This window comes from Ceratotherium simum, chromosome 15 (genome assembly GCF_057802395.1).
Source record: "Ceratotherium simum simum isolate JZ-2026a chromosome 15, ASM5780239v1, whole genome shotgun sequence".
In the NCBI taxonomy this organism is placed as follows: domain Eukaryota; kingdom Metazoa; phylum Chordata; class Mammalia; order Perissodactyla; family Rhinocerotidae; genus Ceratotherium; species Ceratotherium simum.
In genome coordinates, this window is record NC_141914.1 from 24,809,438 (window position 1) to 24,836,960 (window position 27,523).

At 48.5% G+C, this 27,523-nt stretch overlaps 1 protein-coding gene across 1 annotated transcript in view; it reads right to left on the reverse strand.

Moving 5' to 3' along the window:
• MYLK (myosin light chain kinase) overlaps nt 1-27,523 on the reverse strand; it is a 264,120-nt gene that overhangs the window by 28,464 nt on the left and 208,133 nt on the right. Inside the window, exons 19-25 of the mRNA XM_087439713.1 lie at nt 22,333-22,383; nt 21,424-21,551; nt 19,053-19,206; nt 12,854-13,156; nt 5,085-5,117; nt 4,894-4,987; nt 3,384-3,587 (exon numbers count right to left, since the gene is read on the reverse strand). Coding sequence (XP_087295839.1) covers nt 3,384-3,587; nt 4,894-4,987; nt 5,085-5,117; nt 12,854-13,156; nt 19,053-19,206; nt 21,424-21,551; nt 22,333-22,383 — 967 coding nt within the window. The remainder of the gene's footprint in view (nt 1-3,383; nt 3,588-4,893; nt 4,988-5,084; nt 5,118-12,853; nt 13,157-19,052; nt 19,207-21,423; nt 21,552-22,332; nt 22,384-27,523) is intronic.

Below are 27,523 nucleotides of genomic sequence, written 5' to 3' on the forward strand. Positions count from 1 at the left end.
ACTCCTGTCTCAGACCAAAGCTGCTATGGTGACGGGGGCTTGTCCAGTCATCAGAGGTCAGAACAGCTGAAGACACATTCATTCTGATTTCTCACTGTATCTGAGGCAGCTGAACTGGAGGCTGGGACCCTGAAATACATTTTCCTTTTTCTACATCACCAGGCATTATCCTTCTCTTAATCTCCATTTCTCCATCAGAGGAATAGCAAACCGTACTGCTGAAAGCCAGCCTTTCGCCTCCCAGTGGCCAAGTCTGTTTAAGCTGGAAGGCAAGTACAGATGGATGATGACTCTGCTCCCTCTTCTCCGGGTGAGTTCCTATCTAGGGGCAAACTAATCTCTACCCCAAGTGCAGGCGAATCCTCTGGCCTCTGTGCACGGAAGACCTGCTCCTGTCCATGGGGGAGGCGTGGGTTGGAGCGATGAAAGCCAGATCAGCTGAAGCCTTCTTACGTTTTCTCCCCGCATTTTCCATCCAGCTTGCCAGCTCCCAATTCCAAGCTAAGTATGGTATTCTGCCCACTGGTGCTGCTGCCCGGCCTTACCCAGGCTTGGCTGCCTCCTCCTCCTCCCTGCCCCCTCTCACGAACTTGCTCAAGGTTTAACTTCTAAAGATAAGACATTTCTTCACATGTCCTCACACGCTCACACTGCCTGGACCAAGCAACCTGTTCTAGAACAAATACGAAAGCTGCAGCCCACAGGGTTATTGTGAGCATATGATGGGTCAGGCCATAGACCTGAGCTAAGTCTTTCCTGGGAGTGGGGAGGCAAGTTTGAATTCGGGGCTGAGAACAGATTCTAAGGTATGAATGGAGATTTTCTTTGAATCTTTTATGGTTCCACTGCATCGCAGAATTTGAGAACCCAAAGGGAGTCTAATTGAAATACCTCTTCTCATTGGAAGGATTTAACAATTACAGAATAATGGCTCAACAGTACCAGGTCTCTTGAATAGTAGGATTTGTTCCCCAACACCTATTTGGGTGTTAAAATGCTCACAAAATAATTTTAAGTGTAAAAAAGACCAGGATACAGAAAAAGTCAACGAATGCCTCATACAACTAAGAATAGCTCCCAATTATAGGTCACCACGCCTGACATACATTATTCCATTTAATCCCCACAGCATTCATGAGGTGGTTTATATCCTCTTTTCACAGTTAATAAAACTAAGGATTGGCACAGTCGAGTAACTTATTCAAGGTCGCATAACAAGTAAGAGGCAGAGCTGGGATGGAAGTGAGGTTTATGGGACTCAAGTCTGTGCTCTTAACCACTACTGTGCTTCCTAAAAAAACATAAACTGAAAGATGGAGTGAGGGGAGAGACTCAGACCTCAAGCTTCGGGATGTCTTACTGGCCTCGTCTTTCCTGGGAAAGAAGGCCAAGATGTTGACAGAGTCCTCTCCCAAGGCCTGAGATCCCTGAAGCTTGTGGTGAGCAATTCAAGGATGCTGAAGACAATTTCACAATATCTCTAAAAATTTCAAATGCACATACCCCTTGATCCAGCACTCCTGAAACCGAGCACAAAGGAGTTAAAAAATCTTCCCTGGGCTAAAAGAAGTTAGCAAAAACTTTGAAATAAGCTTTGCTAACTGCAGCTGTGCATATTCAGCATAATCAACTGTTGTTTAAAACTGACCAAGTCTTTCTGTCCCTCCTTAGTATATGAGTGAGCTGTCTTTCCCAGGAAGTCAAGGTCCTGACATCAAGATTCAGCCTCACAAGGCCAAACGCAGGCTGAAAATGAAAACTAACCAGAAAAGTCCCGACAGTCAAGGGAAAGAAATTCAGTCTTCAAGGCCAAACACAGGCTGGGGGGAAGGTGCCAACCAGCACAGCCACATGCTCCTGCTGCCCCACCTAAAACCCCAACTCGCAACCTTGAAAACCCCTTGCCTCCCATCTTTTGGGAGCTCTCGAAAGATGAGAGCTCTCGTCTCCTGGCTGACGTCACCCAAAATAAAAACTCTTTCCTTGCCATAAGCCTGGCATTCCAGTTTTTATTTGGCCCCTCTTGTATGGTGAGTAAAGGACCTGGGTATGTATCTGGTAACATTCCCACACTTCTGGGAGTTTATCCTACAGATGTACACAGGCATGAGTGAAAAGATGTGTGTACAAGGTTACAAACATTGCTTGTTTGTAAACGCAAAAGCCTGGAAACCATCCAACCTCTTATCAAAAGATTGCTTAAATAAACTGTTGCATATGCCTGCGATGACACCCTGTGGAGCCAGGAGAATGAGGAAGCTCACTAGCTACTGCTACAGGACTATCTCCAAAATAAACCACTGAATGAGAAGAAGCAAAGTATAGAAGAGTAGTAAGTACAAGCGACCTTTGTGTTAAAAGGGGAAAATAAGAACACTTGTATCACATATGCTTGTATTTTCATAAAGAAGCCCTGGAGGGATACAAACAAAACCAATAAAATTGGTTGCCTGTCGGGCGTGGAAACAGGGTAGATGGGGGACAGGGGTGGGAACGGGACCTTTCATTGCGCATTTTCTTATATTTTTTGATGCGACTGTATCATATGTTCAAAAAAATTCAGATTAAAAAAAGGAAAGGAGACTCTTAGAAAATACAGACACTGTGGAGGATGCCTGGCTTACTGATGCCAGTATGTGCATTTGTGTGTGTGTGTACATATGTGTTTGTGTGTGCGTGTATGTGTGCATTTGTGCATGCGTGTGTGCATGTGTGTGTGCGCATATGTGAGCCGGTGGTTCAGAGGTGAGGGAGGTGGCGGATTGGGACTAAAGGAAACGACGGATTCCAGGAAAGCCTTGGCTGGAGGTCATCTGATCCATCTCCCTGCCTTCGTACAACCCAGCACAGAAAGTGAGTGAGTTGTCTTTGATGAGCGAGAAGTCAAGGGTACAAACAAGCGTGGACGGGCATGCAGAGCACAGCAAGGAGGAAGGTTACACTCCCCATGCCGAGCTCGCAGCCCTGGGCGCCCTCCTCTTTCGCAGGCTAGTCAGGAAGTTGCTCTGTCCCTCCCCTTCCACTCTAAAGCCACCTCTAGGTCAGAACGCCCCTGAATGAAACCAAGGAGCCTATGGAGAGCGTTGGCCCTTTCACGGGGAGATGCGTGAACAGGGGGCAGGGGTCCTCAAAGATCTGCTAGTTTGTTATAGAAATGAGCAGGGGGCTGCAGCCGGGCTGCTGGAGAGTGGGCAGGGCCAGTACTGTACACAGACCTGCTGTTCCGAGCAGTCAGCACCTGGCCATACAGCATAGTGAGACTTGCATCTCACACCCCTGCCTGCAGTGTTCTGCACCTTGGCGCAGAGGGGCTGGGGTGAGCCAGTGGGGGAGACACATGTGGGGCTCCCGGACCCACAGTGCCTGGGCTGCAGGCCACTCACATCTCCAGGACCATGACGATGTTGGCCTTTTCTTCGAAGGCATCCACACACTGGACCAGCTTGGGGTGGTGGAGGCAGTTCATGATGCTGATCTCTTGCCGGATAGTCTCTTTCTCTTTTGCTGAATATGCCTTGAAGAATTTCCCTGCCCAGGTTTTTCCAGTTTTCTTTTCTACAAGTCGAAAGACCTGTCCAAATTTCCCACTGCAAAGAAAAGTGGGGAGGAGAGAAAAGGCAAATTTAGCCAAGCTTTCCACTGAATTGGGGTTGGCAAACTCTGGCCTGTGAGACAAATCTGGCCCGCCTCTTTTTATAAATAAAGTTTTATGGGAACACAGCTACACCCATTTGTGTGCACAGTGTCTACGGCCGCCTTTGTGCTTTATTGGCAGAGTGGAGGAGTTGCAACATAGACCATATTGCCCACAAAACCTAAAATAGCGACTATCTGGCCCCTTACAGAAAAAGTTTGCCAGCCCCAGCTCTAGATCAATGAAGTGCATTTCTAATACTGACAAACCTACTCTCCATCACTGTTGACCTCAGCCTGTGCCTGGCCCACATCGTCCCACCCGAGCACTGTCCAGTCTTGCTGTTCTTTCAGAATTGTCATTTCCTTGGCCTGAGGCCTCAATCTTGGCTGATGGACTTCTCTCCCATTCCCCGCAGAGGGACCCATGAAGTCAGGTTGAGGAAGTCCTTCCCCAAGACAGAGAATTTCTGAGTGGCTGCCTTCCTTCCACTCAACTCTCCAGCACCTGTCCCCTGGAGACAGCCCAGGAAGGACCCTGCTTCCCGCTATGGGTTGACGGGGTGTGCTGTGCCTTTGACACAACCCCCACAGACAGTGTGGGCTCCTTTCACAGAGCTGTTACAAGGTTGGTGTCGCTCCTTCAGTTCCCAGAAACCCACTGGAAATAAAAGTTGAGCCCATTCCTTTTTCTTCCACCTCCTGTACTCCCCCAGGGATAGAGAGTTAGGGGGGAAATGGACAGCTTTGGGTGCTGCTACTCGGGGGGATGGCTTGGCTGTGACGAGGGTTCAGGGTTGGGGTCCACACCCCAGGGAGGAGCCAGAAGAAAGAGCGTGGACCAAGTTCATAAAGTGAGCAGTGATGACCAGCTGTGCATTTCAAGGGTGTGCGTTTACTGAAGCACAAACCAAGAATTGCTGATCAGGCTCAACTGACTTCTGTGGATCCAATGGAAGGGATCCTAAAGACAGTCCTATCCAGACCCAGTCCCCTCGGTTTAGTCCTGTGTGGGGAAGTGAGGCTCAGAAAAGGAAGGACTTGCCCAAGGCTTTCACAGAGTTGGGCCAGTGCAGAACTGCACCAACAACTCCTAAAAGAGCCCTGGTGAGTGATGCTCTCATGGAGGTGCTGACAGGGTCAGTCCCTCCTGATTCTAGAAGCATCTCAGGCTGGGGAGTTGGCAGCACCCAGGAATTAACTGCGGGACTTGCGCCACCCTCACCCTGGGGCCCGGAGCGTGCTTCCCACTCTACTTACGATCCTAGTCTCTCTTCGATGTCATAGAAGTCAGACACTTTTTGTTCGGTATTGACTGTCACCGTCCGGTAGTCGATCTCGGGCTCCTTCTCATCTGTAGGGTGGGGGTCGGGATGAGTGTGAGCCATCAGATCCCTTGCTCGCCCCCTCCACCCCTCGAGCCAACCCGAGGACAGGTGGCCAGCACTCACCATCATCTGACACCTCCACTTCGTCCTTCGGCTCTAGGGGGAGGAGATAAGGAGGGCAGAGAGGACACAGCTGATTAGTACTGAAGGCCCATCGAGAGCAAAACACGCTGGGGGCCTTGTAAGGCCTCAGCCTGCCCAGGAACAAGACCACCAAGCCCAGAGGTCTGGGCATGGCCATGGGGTCAGTCAGTCCATGCTGTCACGGGGCCATGTGTACACCAGCAAGCACTGGCCTTTCCACCCCACCCAGTCCCCTACCTCCCCTTCCTCTCGCCTCCATCCCTTCTTCTCTAACCTCGTGGTCCCCTAGACATACCCTTCTCACAGCTCTTCCAGTCCCTCTGATTTTCAGAACCTACACACAACTGTGACAGTCCCTTTCTGCTCCAGCTTGGAAGTCAGCAACTTATAATTGCTTCTAGTGCCACATCCATTTATCCATTAACTGAACACTTTTTATGGAATCCCAGCAGTGTACCAAGTCTCTTGCCAGTTATTGTGGGTATACAAAACAAAATACATAGAAGGCATGATCTCTCCTTTCCTGGAGCTTATAATTTAGTTAAAGAGGCAAAAACACATATACTTGAAATATCCATTACAAGTGTTATATAATCAAGCACATGATATGGCAGTATAACCTGAACACACAATGGTGGAAGGTGATGCAAAATGGGGCAATTATAAAGTCAGAGCAATTATTCCTGGAAGAAGTAGCCCTTGAGTTGTGTCTTAAAGGAAATGATGGACCACAGCGAGGGGGTGGGTGATGTCACACAACGAAACCCAAAAGGTATTCATAAGGTAGGGCGAGGAGGGACATAAGCACTGGCTGCTCACATGGATGTGTCAGGAGTGAATGGGGGACACGCAAGGACAGGCAAGTGTCTGGCAGGACACATCCACTTCAGGACTCCAGGCTTTTCTTTTCCTTGGCGTAGGTTTGTCCCTAGAGGGCCACTATGACTTCTTGACCTTGGCTAAGTGCCTTTTCCTTTCCGGGCCTCAGTTTCTTCATCTATGAAAGGAAGGAGCTGTACTTCTGGGTGATTTCTAGGGTCCCCGGCTAGCTCTAGAGGCCATGCTTTGTGCTCCTCAGCTATGATGTGGGCTGTGTTCTGGCTGACAGATGGAGCCAAGGGAGGTTCCCTGAGGAGACAGAACAAAGACTTGAGAGAAATCAGAGAGGGAGGACAAGGATTTTAAAGGTGAAAGTGTGTGTGTGTGTGCACGTGCACGTGAATAGGACTTGGGGGGAAGGGTGTGATCTACTAAAGCTCCCAACACAGCAAGACCGAGGAGAGGAAGGGACCAGTGTGTGGACGAACCTCCTAAGAGGAGACAAGAGTAGACCGGCAGGGGGTTGGTCAGACACTGCCCAGCAGGGAGGGCTGGGTGTGAGCATGCTGAGCTCTGCAGTGCTGTGCAAGTTGCATGTCTGCGATGGGGGGTCAGGAAGAAGGTGCAGCTCAGAACTGTAGACAGTGAGCCTCTGTGTCAGGCTGAGGGCAGAACACATTACTGCAACCTAAGCAAACCACCTGAGAAAAAGTAACACAGTTCTCATACTTTTTCACAGTTCTCATACATACTCATCTCTTTTTCAGCAAGATGAGCACCCCTTGCTGAAAAAGAGTTTTCAGGGAGTTGATAAGTTTGTGACCAGGAGTAACAGAGGCTGTGATTTGTGTAGAATTCTTAAAACGCTATTCACCAAGTTTAGTTTTACAAAACTAAACATGAGTGGGATGGGGAGGAATATTTTGTCACAGAAATTAAACTGCCATGGAAAAATAAAAGCGGATGAGCTAGACAGGGACTCAGATTAGTGGTGGGGTCTCCCAGAGACTCCCGGGATGTGAGCCTACCTGATCAACTCTTCTAAATCATGCATTTGAAAGTTAACAGTGACATTGTCAAATGCACAGATGACCAGGATGCACCTGAGAGCAACCCACCTAGAAGGCACTAGTGGGGTCATGTGTTCACGGAGAATTTAATTGCCTGGTGACGAGCCCTAGGGTACTAGTTAAAACCCGAGTGAGGGAGCCCAGTTCCTCAACCTACTGCTCTGGCCAGCAGAATGCGTCATTAGGGAAATGGGCGCTGGCCACAAACAGGTCTTATTACTCTGCCGTTGGTAGAGCCTGGGGTCATCTGCTACTGGCCCTCTGGCTGTGGGCACTTAGAAAGCTGTGATGGAGCTGGGGGAGGTATGGAGGGCCACTGAAAGGAATGGCTGCTATGTGAAGATGATCAGAGAAGTTTAGGCCTCTCCAATGGGGAAAGAAGTCTAAAGCAGACATGATTTAAAAAAAATCAGAACTGCAAGGGTGAGATTAGGGTTATGGACTTTGATCAACTAATGAATACTGTAACTTGAGAGAACAATTTAGCATTAGACCTGACAGGGAGGAAGGCTGTAGGCATATGGAACTCACGTCTCAAGAGGTACCATGAGAACAATGAACAGGTTCGACAGATGTGTAGGTTAGTTCAACAACGATATTTCAGACAGGGCTTTAAGGGAAGCAAGAGACTCAAGTCACTCCAACAATCATTAATTGAACACCTGTGGGCCTTAGAGACAAAATAATAACAATAATAATGTTTACTGTCAGGGAGGCCCCATCGTCCTGATCCATGATGGCCCTGAGACAGAGGTCTGACCTGTTGAGGCATCCCTTATCTTTTTGTTCTCATGCGACACATCCTGATGTGTAAAGGCAAATGGAGTGTTCTGAGCACAGGGCGAGAGAGCCACGAGAGGGCAGGCTTTCTTGGCCTGCTGTCTTTAGCAGGAACCGCCTGTACTTTCCTAGTGAAGGAGCAGCAGCAGTGCTAAGAGCCCACGAGGGGCCTGCCAAGGACCTGGCACCTGGGGGCACTTTCCGGTTAGCCCTAAACAGAGCTGGCCTCTCTCGATCACTTTGACACCTGTCAGAAACTGCAGAGCGAGCCTTCTGGCCCCTCATCACAAACACCACACCCCCCCCTCTGGTCCTGCCTCCTTCCTTGGTGATCAAGATGCAGAGCTTTCCTGATATGATGGGTATGGGCGCTCATGTCGTTCTCAGGGAAGTCACACCCCTCTTTCTGGCTCACTGCTACGCTGCCACCTTTCCTCCCTGTGGAACCAAGGCTCCAGGCTGAGATGTTTCCCTTCTTTCCCTTCTCGTCCTGCCTCCATTCCATTGTAGGGGGAAATGGCCACAAGGGGAAGAGCAGGAGAGGAGAGGGTGAAAGGCCACAGGTCAGCTAGCCAAGCTCTTGGAGCATACAGCATTGTAGTAATGAGAGAGGTGGCCACTGGTTTCCATCCTTCCACTAGGAAGGAGCTAAACTGCAGTAGGAGGGACTTCAGTGAAACATTTAAAATTTTTCCTATTCAGAAACAGCTGTGAGATCCAAGAGCTAAGTGGAAGAACTATTTGGAAGATGGTTCTGAGATATTTCTGCAGACAGCTGAGTCGCAGTGTCCTGGAGTGGTGTTTGGGAGACGACCAGCTGAGCCCTCGGGCCCCTCAGAGGGCACATGTCTAGTCAGCCCCCTGCAGAGAGCTGTCCCTTTCCTAGGCGGCGGGCTGTTGCATGCTCAGTGGGCACTAGAGGGCACCCCAGCCCGGGAGAGGGCCTCTGCGGGGCCAACACAGCAGTGGCCCAGGACGGGGTGAGCAGCACAGGGTGAGCGGCTGATCTCCGGCCTTCACCCTCTGCTTCTCTAACTGCCCTCGGGGTTGCAAGGAAGCCCCAACTCTGAAGAGGCCTCTATCACAGCTGTTTGCTAACAACCGTATAGACTAGAACAAGTTAGGATTAGGAGCAAGGATGGAGTAGATTTGCGAGTTAGAGCTGAGTAGTGGGTGTATAGTTCAAGACCTGGCTGGGACAGGAGAGAGCGAGTCCTGTCGGGGTGGTGGCTCCCTTTACTCGGGTTTGGGAAGACTGGGAGGGGAGCTATTAGGTTAGGGATCCTAGTCTGGGGGTGGCTCTGGAGCCAGAGGGGGACCCCTGTGTTTTGTCCTCCACCGTATCCCCAGTGACCCTGGCAGTGCCTGGAACCCAGGAGGAGGCAGAGGCCACACGGGGTGAGTGAACGCAGAGTGAGGGCTGGGGTGCCAGCAGGGATGGAACTGAGCGGTCAGGAGGAAGCAGAAAACTCGAGTTGCTGAGGAAGAGGCAGGAGGGGCAGTGGTAGTGACGGGGAGGGTGACAGCCAGCATTAGCTGGGCTTAGTGGAGGGAGGGCTAATCGGCACTGCCTTTTTGGTCACCACCATACCCCACTGGCTCCACAGAAATGACCTAGCATAACCACCTATCCCATCTCTCCTCTACACACGCACACACACACCCCACTTCTCTGAGAGCCATTTCCCTTTCAAAGTAGAGAGAGATGACCCACCCAGGCTTATAACCACAAGCATCTGAGCAGTCCACAGAGGGCTTCTGCTTGGAACCGCCACCCCCTCCTCTGCTCCTCAGGCCTAACACTTGCCAACTGTTCTGCCCCTCCTCCCCCCTGGATAATCCAGCTGGGCCTGGGCGGGGGAGCATGGGCCTGGGCGGGGGAGCAGCTTCCAGTGGGGAAGCCCTGGGTGGCCTGGACCCCTCCCCCAGATTGCTGGCGATTTCAACATTTCCTTGGTCTGCTCCCAGCCAGGAAGGGGCCCCAGGAGGGGAGTCTGAGGACCACAGACAGGGTCAGCGGGCCACAGGGAAGAAGGGAGAGGCCACCTGCGCAGAGCCAAGTGGTCCCAGCCCCTCCTGCCCGTAGGCTGTCCCCACAGCCTCAGGAGCTGCTGTCCTGGCCTCCTGGGAGCCACACCTCACAGCCCCCGCGGTCTCTGGTCCTCTGTGTGGGGTTCCTCAGGGATTCTACAGTTTCTCCTGGTTTTCGCCATAAAGAACCTGGAAGCTTTCCTTTCCAGCTAATGAACATCTTCTCACTGCAATGTTCTCTCTCTTCCCATCACTTTCCCAAGAGGTGGGGAGTCCTCTTCTTGAACAAAGGAATATCCTAAAAACATGCAGATTGGAACTTGGTTGCCTTTCCTGGCACCCCCACTCTAACCTGCCTGCTCCCCACTTGGCTCATTTCAAAGGGGGGGGTGTCAAAGGGCAGCAGATGGTGGTTTTGTTACTTTGTTTCCTCCAGCAGACATCTGTGAGCAGCTAGTGGGCAGGAGCCCACGAAAGCTGCAAACAGGCGAAAGCTGCCAACAGGCCGAGACCGAGGCTGTCCTGGGAGCGGGGATCCACGCCCCCACGATGCACACTGTAGCTCTCAAGGAGACCTGCTCTCTGTGTGTTTCCAGGGCTCACCAGATACAGGCCCCCAAGACAGGGCTGCACCGGCAAAATTGTAAATTTGGTGTGTTTTCCATTGGTATCCTTCTAACTTTCTTTCTGGATCCCTCATTTAATTTGAAAGTAAAGTTTTAATACCTATTTTATACCTCATTTTTAAAACTAAAGAGGGGTATCAGATCATAATCAGTTTCCATACTCGCAATGCTGCTGGTGTATGGTGATTTTAGGACCTGTGCCCTGTCCAGCCCCTGAGTCCTTGAGTCTCCCACAGTCTCTCTCTCATACCTTTAAGCTCTCCTCTCTCCAGGAGCTCTATCCCTTGGTGTCCCTCCACCTTCCTCCCTGCCCCCAACCTTTCCTCCATGTTAAATTCACAACACCATTTTTCTTCTCCTGAAGAAACTTCTTGAAATAATATTCCATACTCTTGGCCTCTCCTTCTTCCATTTATTCCTTAAGCCCAGGGCAACCATGTTTCCACACTGCGGAAATTCTAGGGAATTTGCTCTCAAAGATCATTATGTATCAAAGGGCTAAATCCAAAGATCTGTCCGAGTCCTCATCTCTTTCATCTATATTTGGCATTGGATGCTGTTCACTGAGCCCTCTTGCAACTCACTCCTTCCTGTGTTGCCGTAGCATGGCTCCAGCCTCCTCTAGGTCCCCTCCCTTCCCAGTCCCTTCTTCCGGTCTTGCAGGCTCCTTCATTTCCGCATTGGTGGTGACCTTCTCTACCACCCTCTCAGTGACCTCATCAACGTGCACGGCTTCTATGACCAAGTAAATAGTGAAGACCCCCAAATCTGTAGCTCTAGCTTAAACCTTTCTCCTGAGCTCTAGACTCAACTGTTCCACGGTCTGAAGACACCTCCTCTTGGATATCCCTCAGACACCTCCATTTAACAGGACTGAGACTAGATCTCCCATCTTCTCCTGGACTCCCTGTTATCTAACTGCCAAGTCATTTACTCGAGTCAGGAACCTGGGAGGCAGCCTGACCTCCTCCCTCAGTCGAACCAAAGGAGCACAGGCTTTGGGTGAGACAGCTCTGAGGTCAAGCTTCACCTCATCATTTACAAGCTCTGGGACCTTGGGCAAGAAACTTCACCCTCTTAAGCTCATTTCCCCTATCTATAAAACGGGGGTAACAACACTATCTACTTCATTGAGTTATTAGGTCTGAATGAACTGATGCACGTCAAGTGCTTAACATGTTAGCATATAGCAAGAGCTTAATATATGTTAGCCACCATGAAGCATTAAATAAACTTCTAAATGGCTCCGGAATTTGTGTTCAGTTAGCCAAGCTAGGAACTGGGAGTCACCTTAAACTTCCAATTTTTTCTTTCAACTCTCTACCCAAAAAGTCATTGAGAATGGGCAGTTCTACCTCCTGAGGCTTTAGTTCATACCCTGACCATCCTTCTCCTGGACTACACCATAGAGGCCCAACTGGTGTCTCATTGATTCCAATCCCATGCCCCTGCTCCACTCCAGGGCCTCTCAAACTTTCAAATGCATATGAACCTATGAAGGGCAGGAGGGTGAAGGATGTTAAAATGAAGGTTCAGAAGGGACTGGGGGAGTGAGGGGCTGAGAGTCTGCCTTTCCAACAAGCTCCCAGATCCCAAGGCTGCTGGTCCAGACCACACTTTAAGTAGCAAAGCTCTTCTCCTCCCCTAATTCTCTTTCTAAAAAAAAACCCAGATCTAATTGTACCAATCCCTTGCCTGAAAATCTTTGATGAACTTCACAATTTTACCTAGACTGCCCTTTCAGTGTTGCCTTCTCCTGTTCTGTCTCACACAGCATATGCCAAGCTTCTCAAAATGCCATGCATTTCCATTACTTTGTACCTTCACTCATGCTATCTCCTATTCCTATTCCTTTTTCCAAGACTCAGCATAAGTGTCACCTCCTCTAGGAAGCTTTCCCCAACCTTCATGGCAAAATTATTCATGGCTTCTGCTGTGTCTCCTTCACAATTTGTTCATACTGGTGTAATAGGATGTAGCCCATCTCATTATAGTTAGCTGTGTACACAGCTGTCCCATAGTCAGATTTTAAGCTCCTTGTCTTATCTGTCTTTGTGTCCCAAGAACCTGACACCTAGTAGACACTCAGATATGAGTGTAAGAGAAGGAGGAAGGAGGGTGGAGGGGAACTTCAGGTCTACCTGAGCTCCTGCCCTCCAGGACTGTGCTGCTGATTAACACACCATCACCCCCTGGTGGCAGTGTACCAAAATTGCTGGTTCAAGTTTTTTGAAAGGTCCTATGCACTTCTTTTGAAGTATGGATCGGTATCACACCTTGGAAATCAAGATCCCCAAAGACTCTACCAGTCATCATTGATGTCTTCCTAGTTCCTCTGTACCCCCTCAGTACAGGTTTCTACACACACAAGGTAAGTCATGCACATTTATTTAAAGCCAGAGATGAAGTGAAGGCAGCCTACCCTCGGGTTTCTCTCCCACCGCTGTGAGTTCAGACTCCTGGCTCGGCACACTGGTCCCGTACACGTTGATTGCACACACACGGAATTTATACTCTCGGTCAGGCAGCAGGTTCTGGACATTAAAAGATGTGCTGCGGCATGTGGCTAGTTCCTTCCACGTCTTGTCCACCGAGTCCCAGATCTCGACACTGTAGGACTGGACGGCACTGCCCCCGTCATATGAGGAGCCGTACCAGGACAGGGTCAGCGAGGAGCTCCGGATATCAGAGGCGCAAGGCGTGCCGGCTGGGGGGTCTGGCTTGTCTGGGAATAGAGAAGCACAAAACACCCAACTCTTCAGACTAGCAGAGAAAGAAAGTTTTTGAATTAGCTCTGTCATGAGGGAGAAGCGTAGAGAACCTGAGCTGACATCCCTGGTCCTGGCTCTCTTTCCCTCATCCACAGGCACACCTATGGACAAACCCACCTATACGGAAAGCCCCACGAATACCTATTGGCTTGAAAAAAACCTCCTTTTTTTGGCTAGTTCTCCAGCCTACAAGTCATGATTTCCGGTGCTTTGCCCAAGTCATAAACATATTTCTCGAGTAAACAGATCTAGGAAGCTGCCCAGAAGGCGTGGACTGCTTCCCGTCACAAATATGTTTTGAGAGAGAGTTCAGTGAGTGAGTGAGTGTGTGTGTGTGTGTCTCCTTCAGGCCCGAGGCCCATGACCTGTGACATAACTAGGGGCCAGTCTGCACTTTCTCTGGGACTTGGGAAATGCCTGCCCCATCAAGAGGCAGTATATAGCACAGTGAGCTCTGAAGTCACACAGATCCGGGTTTGAACACGGCTCTGTCCCCCATTCACCCCTTGTTACCTCTCTGTGCCTCAGTTTCCTCGCCTGTAGAATATGGATAATAATGGCACTTGGATCACAGGGTTGTTGGGAGAAGTTCTTAGAAAAGTGGCTGGCTTGAGGAATCATTACTGTCATCATCATTGTAGGAGTTGATTTCTACCTTTATAATACATACAAAGTTACTTCTACCCTACCTCTTTTATCCTCATAGGCCTGGTATAAAATGAGGTTAAGAATTTCAAAAGCAAACCACAGTAGCAAATCACAACCAGCCCTGACTAAGGGCCAGAAAATGAGCGGAGGCCACAAACAAGAAGCGGCCCCTTTGGCTGGCTGCCTTCCCATTCAGACCAGTAACTCTAAGAACCAGTAACGCTGCCAACTTCCAGGCCAATACTGTAATGAGGTTCTTGAGTTTTGCTCATTTTGTCAGTTGCTCATCTGAACAAAATTCTCTTGTTTTTCAGATTTAGTTTCTGCAGGGGGTTGGTTTAGTTACAGACATCAGTGTTCAGTAACCCTTCATCCCCTAAAAGCAGTTTGAGGAGTAGAGCTCCCCAAACCAGCAATTAAAACCATGCTTTTATTGGGGCAGGCCTGGTGGTGTAGCGGTTAAGTTCACGCACATCTCATCAGCGGCCCTGGGTTCGCAGGCCTGGATCCTGCGCGCCACGCTGTGGCAGTGTCCCATATAAAGTAGAGGAAGATGGACACGGATGTTAGCCCAGGGCCGGTCTTCCTCAGCAAAAAGAGGAGGATTGGCAACGGATGTTAGCTCAGGGCTAATCTTCCTCACATGCACACAAAAACACATGCTTTTATGCTATGCGTATTTATAAGCTCTGTGACCTCGAGCAAATTCCTTAACTTCCAAGACTAGTTTGTCTTTTTCATTTGGAAAATGGTGCTATTATGGATCTACATTTTAGGGGTTTTGTAAACACCAAGTAAGCAAACCCAGGGAAAGTGCTTGGCTTCTACTCTCCAACCCTCAGCAAGGCAGGAAGACCAAAGAGAATCCTACAGATGACCCTTTGCACATGGGGAAGAAAAAAACATTCAGCTGTGTGTGTATGTGTGGGGGTGTACACATATCCGTATCCATATCCATATCCATATCCATATTCATTGTCACCCCCTCCCCCAAGCCCTGCTCCTTCTACATTCCAGCCAAGAATGCGCTGCCCAGAATCCATCTATCGCCTGCAACCCAAGCCTGGACCTCACCCGGGAATGATTCTGGGATTGCGACAGAGCCACTTCCCACCGTCGGCAGTCACTTTGGAGGCCTCTTGTGATGGAACCACTTTCACTGGTTGTTTAATATGTTCTCTTAGAAAAACTATTTGTTCTGAAAGATATATTGGTCTTTTTAGAAATATTTCTGGTGTTGGCTAAGATGTTTATTACTCTAAACTCTCTTAGAGGCAAGTGGTTCAAGTCCTCTCGAGACCCAGCTAAAGAAGTCAAAGCCTAAAGAGGGATGAAAGACAGACTCTCTGTTTCCCCTAAAGACAGCTGCCTGGAAAATGTCTGATGGGACACGGTTAGAGTCATATAAATTTATACAACGAATGCAGATACACTCCACTGATTGACTTCCTCTCCTTCTGCTTGGGTCAAGAAAGAAAAACTTTCTTGAGAAATGGGTATTGCAGAAGAGGTAGTATTTGTACCCTACCCTGTTCCAGATGTCTCTTGGCTGAAAAAGAAAGAAGTGTCATATGACATATGTCACCCCCTACATTATAAGAGAAGCTGCAAAATTTGGGGCAGGGGGCTTTAATTCCAAATGAAACTTCAATGCTTTCAAGGATTTTGACACCAAATTAAGGAGTTCAGAAAAGACCGAAGTCTGAGGTCATGTGAGATTGGAAGTCCCCCCGGGCACAGCTGCCCCTAGGGTCATAGGCTGTGCCTGATGCTTTCTGTTCTTTCCAGACAACAGAGCCCCACACAGAGGCTGGACTAGCCAGGGATGAAAACCCTCAGACAGAACAGACGTCCTCAGAAGACAGTGCCTGTGAGCCTTCCCTCAGTCTGGCTGGGAGACCCCGGGCACGGCCTGGTGAAGTGAGGCAGGCTCAGTGTCTAGGCCCCGAGCTCCACTTTTCCTTGGAATTCTCCCATGGCTCCCTAGAGACTTGACCAATGGAATGGGAAATGCTGAGTCTGAGGGCAGGGTCTCCGATGGCATCAGCTCCAGGATTTTCTGTTTAGCAAACGTTCTCACTCCTGGAAAAATGGAGGATCTCATCTCTATGCTTCTGACTAGAGTAACCGCCTGGTGGTCTCTATGTGCCTGCGTGTTTGAAGATGATCTGTGGCTGTGCCTGACCCCGCCTGGACCTCCCTTCACTGGCACCTCAGCAGCCCCTGCAGCTTTTAGCAGAAGAGCAGAGGCTACAAGGGCCCCCAGGGTCATCTACCTGGATAATCTCAGCCCTCGGAGGCTAAGGGACTTTGCTTACCAAGAATACCCAGCAAGCCAGTGGCAGAGCCAAGAGGAGATTCCAAAAAATCTCCAGACCCTCGCTCCAGAGTCCTGTTATTTTCCAGGCTATCACCCAGAATAAGATCAAGAATACATCTTGCTTAAGCCAAACCAAGCGTTACAAAGGGTAATCTCCTGCCCTTAAAAATCATGCAAGTTCCAAGCTCAGATAGTATTTGGGGATTACTGGGTATTTGGGGTTCTCTCTACTTTGTTTTCTCCTTTAAAGATATGCAAAATGACCTGTTCTTCTCCAGGAAGGAATTCACCTGGGTCTGCTGTTATCTCCCACCTGAGCGGCCCCTCCTCACCTGCTGAGGCTGAGGCTGGAGGCACAGATGTGGGCGGAGGCCCTCTGAGCATCACAAACCCCTCTACTGCCTTTTAAAATATAATCATATTAAGCCTTTAAAATAGCTAAACATCACTCATTTAAACTGAGGGAAAGGCTAATTTTTATTATCATGAGATCATATAATATCATGTATTATATTTTGTTATCATATGATTATCCTATTTTAAAAATAGGAGTCATAGACTGTCTGAAAAACAAGTCGTACTTTAAAGAACATACAAGAAGAGAAGTTTATTGCTACCCAGTAGAAGTTGTGTTAAATGGGCCTTATTTAGCTGGCCTGTAAATGGATGCTTCCAAAGTACTTGAAAACTGGAGTAGTAGTGAAGCCAAATACTTCCTGTGTCATCTTATTTACATTTTACATCTACTTAATCAACCCTGATCAGATAACACACAGACGTTCCTAGAGAAGCACAGGTAAATCTGGGCTTAATCCAGGTTTGCTTTGGACTAATTCTAAATCCATGGGCTCTGAATGAATGTGGCTTTGCTATGTCCATCAATGTGAGTCCTCATTTTATTGAGCAATTCTATTCTTAGCTCTGTGGGGGGGAGGCAGACAGAAAGCCCGTTCCCCTCCATTCCATTCCCCTCCCAGGACGGCATTTAACATGCTGCTCCCGCCAGCTGGCGGGCAGCCACACAATGGCCCTGTCAGTGCTGGCCGAGGAGAATAAGAAACGAAACCATAAAAGGCCAGAAGTGCAGCTTGTGCAGGGGTGCTGGGGGAGGGGCGTGCGTGGCACAGTGCAGAGCCGGCCAGAGTGGGGGCAGGGGCACTGGTCACAGAAAAGCAGTTCAAAGGAGTTGACCCCAAAGTTCCCCAAGTTGGGCAGATAAGAGAGAACACCCAGGAAAACTAGAAACTGATGCTTGCTAATGGGCTGGGGCGTGGGGCCAAATCAATACTTCAGGTACAGGTCTAAATGGAAATGCAAACTGGATCGCCAGCACCAACCCCCCAAACCCCCAAATGTTCCTGCTCCTCGGGGGGAAACTACTGAAATAAGCATCCAGAGTCACCAAAGAGAGAAAGAATGAGAAAAAGGTCCCTCCCGTCTTTTATAGATGAGAAACCTATTCCCTGACCCCTTGCTACCCCTGCCTTCCCAGATTTAAAACTCCTGACCTAAGGGAACAAAACGAAGGGCATCAGATCAATAAACTCCAGGTCAAAGGCTCTCATGTGCATGAGGTAGGAAGGCCCCACAAATGCACAAGGACACGGCCCACCACCTGTCTGTCTGCTCCTTCATCTGCGGTTCCTTCGCTGTCCCAAGTGCCTGTCATGTTGGGGGACAATGAGCTGAACAGGACTGACAGTGGGATACCAGTTAGAAAGCTAGTTTGATGTTTCAGGAGAAAGCTGACCAGGGCGTGAGAAACAGAGTGATGGGGATGGAGAGGAAAAAGTGAACTTGAGAATCAGTCTGAGACAGGCTAAACTCAATACTGGGACATAGAAGATAAGAAAAAGGGAGTGGATTTAGGATTAGGAGGTCACGGTGGCCTCAGAAGGGTGGTCCAGCAGACTAATGGGGCATGGAGGGGAGGCTGCAGGGAGCTGAAGAGTGCCAGGGAGGCAAAGAAGCAGAATGAGAGTCGAGACCCTCCCCTTTCAGGGGGTTTGCTGTGAAGAGAGAGAGAGACATGGTCAAGTGTCTAGAGTGAGACAAGACACTGCAGGAGTTATGCATGCCTGTGTGTTTGGCTAAGATGGGCGAGCCTGGCAACAGTTACGGCAGAAGTTGAAGAGAAGAGAGAAGGGGGTGGGGTGGAGCCCCCAAGAGAGCAGCCTCAGGCAGGAGGAAGGTGGGCCATACCCAGAGCCGGGAGGGTGAGGCAGCATGGGGACAGATACAGAGACACCACAGGTGTGGGGCCGTGAAGTTAAGCAGGTTCACGCCTGACGCCTCCTATTTCTCAGAGAAGCAAGAGGCCAAGGCCTGCAGGGTGACAAACTATCACAGAGAATGGGAGTAGGCACTGACCAGCACAGATGTCCAGGCTGAGCCTGGACCTTGGCAGGGTCCCGCACTGAGTCTGCGGGTTGTGATCTTCCTGCAATGCCCCCAAAATCAGGTGTAGGAGCAGTGAGGTCGGAAGGCAGCATTGATTCAAAGTGAGGATTTTCAAGGGGACTGAGTTGGGGACAGGTGGTGGACCAGAGGGAGGGGGAGTTACAGGTACTGGCAGGAGAGGGCCTGGAGTAGCAGGGCTCAGGGTCTCCAAAGGCTAGAAAGAAAGAGAAGCCAGGAGGGAATTCATAGGAAGAGGAAAACGCTGTGTGTGGGGGTGTGTGTGTGCAGGGTCTGGCGTTCTCAAGGAGCACGGAGCACACAACAGTGTGCGAGCAGGGAGAGGGAGAGCTGGGGGAACGGGAGGCTGTGGGCAGAGAGAGCCGGTGCAGAAGGAGTTGGCCCCCGGGGGCTTGAGGCCCTGCAGTCCCTCATCCTGCCTTCCCTATCCCCCGTCCTCCAGGCCACCCTGTCCCCAGACTCACCCACGACAGTGAGGTTGACCTGGGCCTGCCTGCTGCCCAGCTTGTTCTCCACCAGCAGTGTGTAGCAGCCACAGTGCTCCTGGCGTGCAGCCAGGATGGTGAGCTTGCTGCCATTCTCGCTGTTCTCCACCCTGATGTGCTCGCTCTCCTGGATCTGGGGGCAGAGAGTGGGGCAGCGCTGGAGACTTGGGCCAGGAGAGGAAGCGGGTTCTGATCCCCACTCTCTACTCCCTAAGGGATGCTGCTGCACAAGCTATGTGGGGTTCTTGTCTGGACTCTGGGCTTCCCCCTATGGCCCCTCCCCTCCTGCATCCAGAGCCAAGTCTCCCTGAGGGGGTCCAGTTTTGGGGAGGGCAGGGAGGGTGCTGAGCAGGGTTGGGTGGAATGAACTCTGAACTTGCTGGTCCAGACTGGAGTTGAGGAGCATCCTAGTCCCTCTCCACGACTCTGGGATGGGATGGTGGGAGAACATATCTCAGCAAAGTCCCTTACAAAGCCCACCCCAGCGGTTTCTGATCTCTTCTGTGCTGTCCAATACCATGGCCATTAGCTGCATATGGCTATTTAAATTTTAACTAATTAAGTGGAAACAACTCAAATGTCCATCAATTGATGAACAGGTAAACAAAATGTGGTATATCCAGACAATGGAATATTATTTGGCCATAAAAAAGAATAAGTACTCATTCATGCTACAACATGGATGAGCCCTGAAAACATTATGCTAAGTACAAAAATCCAGAAAGAATACATTATACGATTCCATTTATATGAAATGCCAAGAATAGGCAAATCCATAGAGACAGAAAGTAGGTTAATGGTTGTCAGGGTCTGCGGGATGGGGAGGAGTGACTGCTAATGGGCCAGGGTTTCTTTTTGGGGAGATAAAAATATTCTGGAATTAGATCATTGTTATGGCTGCACAAACTTGTGAATACACTAAAAACCACCAAATTGTACACTTTAAAAGGGTGAATTGGGAGACTGGCCCGGTGGCGTAGTGGTTAAGTGCGCGCACTCCGCTGCTGGTGGCCCGGGTTAGGATCCCGGGTAGGCACCGACGCACCACTTGTCAGGCCATGCTGTGGTGGCGTCTCACATAAAGTGGAGGAAGATTGGCACGGATGTTAGCTCAGGGCCAGTCTTCCTCAACAAAAAGAGGAGGATTGCCATGGGTGTTAGCTCAGGGCTGATCTTCCTCACCAAATAAATAAATAAATAAATAAATAAATAAATAAATAAATAAATAAAAGAGTGAATTGGGTAAATTTTACGGTGTGTGATTTATATATCAACAAAGCTGTTATAACAATTTTTAATTAATTATAATTTAAAATTCAGTTCCTCAGGTGCACTAGTCACACTTCAAGTGCTCAACAGCCACATATGGTTAATGGCTACCATAGTGGATAACAGATACAGAACATTTCCATCACTATGGAAAGTTCTGTTGGACACAGCTGGGACTGGGCCAACTGGCTCTGAACAGGGATGAGATTCCATCTTACTTCAGACAACCCTAGCCTAGACACAGCACAGGACAAACATGCTTTGGGATAAGGCCAGCTTCTCTTCTTCATCTTTTGAGATCAACCCTCCTTTTCTTCCTGATACTAACCTCCTATCATCTCTGGGCCTCAGGACAACTGGAAGTGTTTGGAAATAGAGCAACAGAGGGCTCAGAAGAATCTTCACACCTCCTGTAGAGTTCCTGATCCTGAGCCAGCCCACCATTCTCTGCTGATCGTGCATATGGGCACACAGTACCAATACGGGATGGGTTGGAATGGCCGGGCTCCCCAAGTTCCCTTAAAAGCTAGTTGTTTGAAAATTCAAACATTTTTCCATAGGACCATTATTATAAATGGTAGCTTGATTTCTGGGCCAGTAAGCCAAAATTCTATTTAACATACAATTTATCCGTCCAAATACTCAGATTCACTTTTACGCCTTTAGCACATGGCAGTTTAAGTTGTTACCACAGATGGGGTTCAGTGGGCTAGCACAGAATCACAGACAGCTCAGAGTCTGAGAGGTCATTTAGATCACTGGTTCCATTTTCTTGACTCTGAGTAGAGCTCTAACTGAGATATTAAAATCAGGTGGAGACCATGGGTAGTTGCTGCTTTTCCCTTTGTACTTTTCTCTATCATACAAATTGTCTGTAAAGCAGGTATTATTCGTAGATTCAGAAGAAAATGTTATTAAGAACTCGGATTGGGTGAGTGGGTGGGTGGGTGATGGACAGGTGAGGGGTCTCTCCCATTTCTAAGGCCCCCGTGACGCTGTCTCCATTAGAGTACTTCTCATCCCTTTCAGACCAGGGGCTGTGTGGGTGGTTCGCAGGCCACCCCCCCCCCCCGTCACTGACCTGCTTTCGGAACTTCATCCAGGTACAGGTGATTGGCTGGGTGCCCGTCACTTTACCAAACAGCTCCACAGACTCTCCTGCGCGCACCTTTTGGTCCTCAGGAAACTGGATGATCTGAGGGGGCATGGCTGGGAGAGGACAAGTGAGAAAGTGAGCTCCGAGGTGGAGGAGAGGGGTCTCAGACATTCTGATCTCATTTGACGCTGCTGTCCACATTGGTCTGTTGCTCCTCTCTCACCTTCTGGAAACTTCAGGGTAAGACTGAGGACACTGTCACTGCTCCTGAACATCTGAGCTGATGGACCCGCTAGGTTTGCTCACCTCTGTATTCTAATTCCCTCAGAAGTGGCCCACACAATTTACATGGCATAATTCTCCATTTATTGATTGCTCTGGAATTTGTGTCTTACCCTAATTTTTTGAATCTAGATCCTAATTCCTTTATTAATTAAGTAGCCCATTGCCTTCTAACCTCCAGGTCACCCCGGCTGACAGGCTCAATATGGTTCACATCCTCAAATGTCTTTCAGTGGAAAACAGACAAGGCTCCATATGACAAGGACATACACAGCAGAGCATTAAACCAGCACAAAGTAGGCCACCTCCATAAGGGGCAGAGTGGAGGATAGAGGGTTGGGCAGAACTCCACAGATGAGATGGGAAAGTCGCTAGTACTGTGTGATGCTGTCTGTACAAAGGAAACAGGAGAAAAGGCAAGTAGTGGAAGAAGGTGGGGGACCAGGCTGCACAGAGGCTCTTGGGGAAAATTCGGCCTGAATAATGCAGAGCTTGAACAGGGACGAGGTGGTCTCCTGGAACCACATACCCAGAGGTCAGTCTAGCAGGGCAGAGGAAACGCCCCTCATGGCAGATGACTCCCTTGCCCCAAATATGACTGTGACCAGTTACCTGCCTTCGGAGGTGTCTTGGGGGCAGGTTTCTTTTTCACAGTTGCATCACCTGAAACAAAGAAGTTCACAGGTTATCTCCTGTTTTTTCACAAAGCTCCTGAATTGTAGGAGGACTCAGTCTTGCCCACTGGCCCCTCATCCGGATAGAGCCCTCATTTGAATATGTCTTTCTGGGGATCTTACACTCTCGCACAGACAACCTCATGATCAAATGAATATTAGTTTTCAGGAGGGGCCTCTGGAGGGGTCCCTGGAGCCTCCATTGAGATAAAAACCCTCAAAAATGCCTTCATTGTCCATTTCAACGATGATAACCCCCAACTCACTAACTATTCCCCCACTCCCGACTACCAACTTTCAGGAAACTCAGAAAGGAAATTATGTCAGATAAAACAACTAAAATTAGCCTTTGGTGTGGATCCAAGCGTCTCAGTCCTCCTTTGGGTCACAGACTGTGGACTGGTGGCTTTCATTTTTTTTAATGTTTGTTGAATCAATTAATGAGTGAATGAACAAAGGAATGAATCAACCAATGGTTTCCTCCATTCCCACCCCCGCTTTCTCCAAATAACTCAAATAAGAAAAACAACCCAGACAGACCAGCTTTGTGACACAAGCCTATTCATTTGGCTAAATAACAATATGGTGAATACACAAAAATATCCTCAGCTTTCATATTTCTTTCAGGTCTTTGCTCAAAAATCATCTAACCTATTTATCCAAGTGAAATGAAAATCTACGTGCACACAAACACCTGGATGTGAATGTTTATAGTGGCTTTATTTGTAATTGTTAAAAACTAGAAGTTATCCAAATGTCCCTCAACTAGAGAATGGATGAACTGAGGTACATTTATGCAACGAAATACTACTCATCAACAAAAAGGAACAAACTACTGATACACACATGGGTGAATCTCAACGATTCATCTTTCTTTCTGCTCAGAGAAGCCAGACTCAAAGGCTATGCACTGTATAATTCTATTTATGACATTTCAGAAAAGACAAAACTATACAGACAGAGAACAGATTGGTGGTTGCCAGAGGTGGGTGTGGGGAGGGGCTGACCACTAAGGGGCACAGGGACATGTTTTGAGGTGACGGAACCATATCTTGATTGTTGCAGTAGTTACACGACTGTATGTGTTTGTCAAAACTCACTGAACTGCGCACTAGAAAGGGTGAATTTTACTGTATGTAAATTATAACTTAACACAACAAATGGGAACAGGGCATTTAACTAATGAGATCTCCCCCATGTCAAAGAGCAACCCCCACCCCGGCACTCCTTATCATCATCACCCCACTTTATTATTTTCCCCCCATGGCACTTATCATCTTATAACAAACTATATATGTACTTGTTTAATTACTGTCTGCCCTTCTCTTCCCCCTTTTTTTTTTTAAATTTTTATTTTATTTATTTTTTCCCCCAAAGCCCCAGTAGATAGTTGTATGTCATAGCTGCACATCCTTCTAGTTGCTGTATGTGGGACGCGGCCTCAGCATGGCCAGAGAAGCAGTGCGTTGGTGCACGCCCGGAATCCGAATCTGGGCTGCCAGCAGCGGAGCGCACGCACTTAACCACTAAGCCACGGGGCCGGCCCATGCCCTTCCCTTCCCCTTAAACTGTAAGCTTTCTGAGGGCAGGGACTTTTTTTGGTCACTGCTGTATACTCAATGTGCCTGGCACATAGTAGGCACATGTTAACTATTACTGAATGAAGGAGTGGGGTTAAGGTTAACAATTATTTATCCAAAAAGCTTCACCTTGGCATATTATGGAGAAGTAGTGCCATCTCCTGACCTGGACATGGAGCTCCTGTGTGACCACAGGAAGGTTAGCTAACTTTGAGGATTATCAGTTGTGCATCCTTAAAATGGGAGGAGTGCTGCTCACCATCTGAGAGCCCCAAGAAGACTGTGGAAGGGGGTGACCCCTGACAGGAGCACTCTGCGATCACAGAGTTGATGACTACCAGTTATGTGGTGAAGCCCAGGTGAGGCCTGTCTCCTCTGCCAAGTCCACTCTGGCTTGTCGCTGCTAATGATTCATCTGTTCATCTCACAGAAATTTACTGAGGGCCTACCATGTGCCAGGCACATGCCAATCGGTTCACACTACTAACCTGGGTACTGAGGAGAAAACCAAACAAATGTGAGGAATCAGGGCTTGTCCTCAGGTGCTTAAATGTCAAGATATGTGGTCCACAGGAAAGGCTCCTTTTTTTCTTTTGCCATAAAGGACATTTATGGGACAACTGGCAAAATTTGAATAAGGTCAATAAATTAGAGGATAGCATTGTATCGAGGTTAATTTCATGTTTTGATCACCAAACTGTGGTTTTATAAGAAATTATTCCTGTTTTTAGGAAATATATGCTGAAGTATCTAGGTGTACAGGATACTACATGTGCAACTTACTTTCAAATTGCTCATAAAAAGTAATATATACGTAGGTATGTATATGTGTGTAAGTGTGTGTGTGTGTGTGTGTGTGTGGAGAGGTAGAGGGAAAGAGAGATGGAAAAAGAGAGGGAGAGAGAATATATGATAAAGGAAAGATGGTAAAATGTTAATATTTGAGGAATCTGAGTGAAGGTATACAAGAATTATTTGTACTATTTTTGCAGCTTTTCTATAAGTATGAAATTATGTCAAAATAAAAGTTAAATAGAAAGTTTAACAAAAAGTTTTATCTAGCCGACATATGTGGCTGTTCAAAAGATGGAGAAAGAGAGAACACTGTGGATTGAAGAGATACTTAGGTAGGGCTAAGGGGTGGGACCTAGCCTGGACCTGAGGCCTAGAGAAGATCTGACTGGAGAGGGGAGAGGAGCCCATAGGTCGGGAGCAGACAGCAGCTCAGAGTGGAGCATCAGAGTGATGCTTGGTGAAGGTTTGCCAGGGCACAGGGCTGGTACTAGAGAGCAGTGGTGTGAAGATAGCGTGACAATTTAAATTAAAGAAAATAAAAAATTTAGCTCCTCAGTCACATGAGTCACATTTCAAGTGCTCAATAACCACACGTGGTTGGTGGCTATCATATTGTGCAGACATAGAACACTGCATTCACCACAGAAAGTTCTGCTGGACTGTGCTGGTCTAGGATGCTGAGTCTGAGAGTTAGGCCTCTGTCCTGAGTGAACGAGGAATCTTCACACCAATACCAGTTTGACTGGGCTCGAGGACCCCTGGAGGTCCTTCCAACTCCTGGGGGACAAGGATATCCAATTAGGAGGCAACCACCATACTCTTGGAAGGAACTACTCAAGGTCCAGCCTTGGCAAAGGCAGTAGAAAAGGAAATACAAATAAGAGACAGAGGGAAAGTTAAAAGAATTTAGGGGCGAAACGAAGGGGAGGTATAAAGATTTCTTAGATATTCCTTGCTTGGATAAATGGGCAACATTGTATTGATGGAAGATGGAATTTGGGAGTGAAAATGAGGAGTTTGGCTTGGTCCAAGTGAATGTGGTAGATGAAAGAATTTAATCTGTATGTAGAAGCCGAGGATCAGAATTCTAGAGAGAGGTTGGTGGGGACTAGAAGTGACAGATTTCAGAATCAAACATGCAATTGTAATGGAAACTGTGAGGATGGGTCAGTGCTTTGGGGAAAAGAATGCAATGAAAGATGAGAAGAGGCCAGGGTCTGGTCCCAGGCGAAGCTCACAGTGAGGAGCTGGGATGAAGGGGAGGGCTGTGGAAGGACCCCAAGAGGTGGAGGGCAGACTGTCATCGCAATCAAGGGTGGACGAGAAGGGGCCTTGGGAAGCGGGCTTCAGGTATGACCAGCATCGAGTGCCGAGTGGTGTCTGAGAGGGCAGGTTTCGTGGGACAGTGGGGTCAGAAATCACTCCAGAGGAGATGCTCAAGGAAACAGGTAGGGAGTCAGCTAATCCATCAGGAATTCTGGAATTGAAGGCACAAAGAGAAACAGGGTGACAGAAGAGGAAAGGTCAATCTAAGGTTTCTTCCAAGGTGAGAGAGAAAAGTAGAAGGCTTGAAAGCAGGAGGCTAGGGCTCGGTGGAGAGGGAGAGCCCAAAGACGCTAGTGGGGAAGAGACTGGGAAGGCCAGATCCCTCGGGAATGGATACAGGAGGGGATAGGGAACACCTATGACTGGCCGAGCCATGAAGCCCCTGCCCCTCTTCATCTGGGGCTGTTGGGAAGGGAGAAGGCACAGCTGGAAGAGAGAGGCCCTCAAGGGAGGAAGAAAGGGCTTCAACCAGAGCCAGGGTCTGACCTCCTGAGAGGGAAAGCCATCCGTTCAGAGGAGCTCTGTGGAGGGCTGTTGTTATGGGCTTAGCTGTGTCCCCCCAAATTCAAATGTTAAGCCCTAACCTCCAGTACCTCAGAATATGACTATATTTGGAGATAGGGCCTTTAAAGAGGTGATTAAGTTAAAATGAGGCCAATAGGGTGGACCCTAGTTCAAAACGACTGGTGTCCTTATGAGAAGAGGAAATTTGGACACACAGAGAAACATGACGGATGCATGCACAGAGGACAGGCCATCTGCAAGCCAAGGAGAGAGGACTCAGCAGAAACCAAACCTGTGACACCTTGATCTTGGACTTCTCGCCTCCAGAACTGTGAGACAATACATTTCTGTTGTATAAGCCACTCAGTCTGGTACTTTGTTAGGGCGGCCCTAGCACACTAGTGCAGCTGTGGATGGGCTCTGGGGGCCGGGAAGGAGGTGGACAGCCCCCCGCGTGGTGGGTCAGGAGTTAACAAGGAGGGGGGCATCGGCACAGCATGAAATCAGATAACTCCTGAGTCCCACCCTATACTATTCTTGGTGGCTCTGGTTAAACCTGTGCAGCTAGAAGTAGAGCCCGAACTAATGCCTACCTTTCCGTGTTACACTTAAATGGAATCGAAGGCCAAAGTTTTATGTTTGTTCTATAAATTTGGAGCTTCTGCTGTTCAAATTGGTTAGCATTTGAAACTGGTTTGCTTCCTATCAGTAAAACCAATTTTAAATGTTCACAATGTTTTGTATCCTATTCTATACATATTTTATACGACCATCTGCTGAAATCCACTCATTGTGTTCTAGGCTTAGGAGAACGTAATTAATGGATTGGAAAGCAGAGTCACCTGATTCTAAAACCTGGTTTCTCGGAGAGAGCTGGACTCAGCGAGTTGAGTTTCCAACCCAGTCTCATCATCCTTTCTCTCA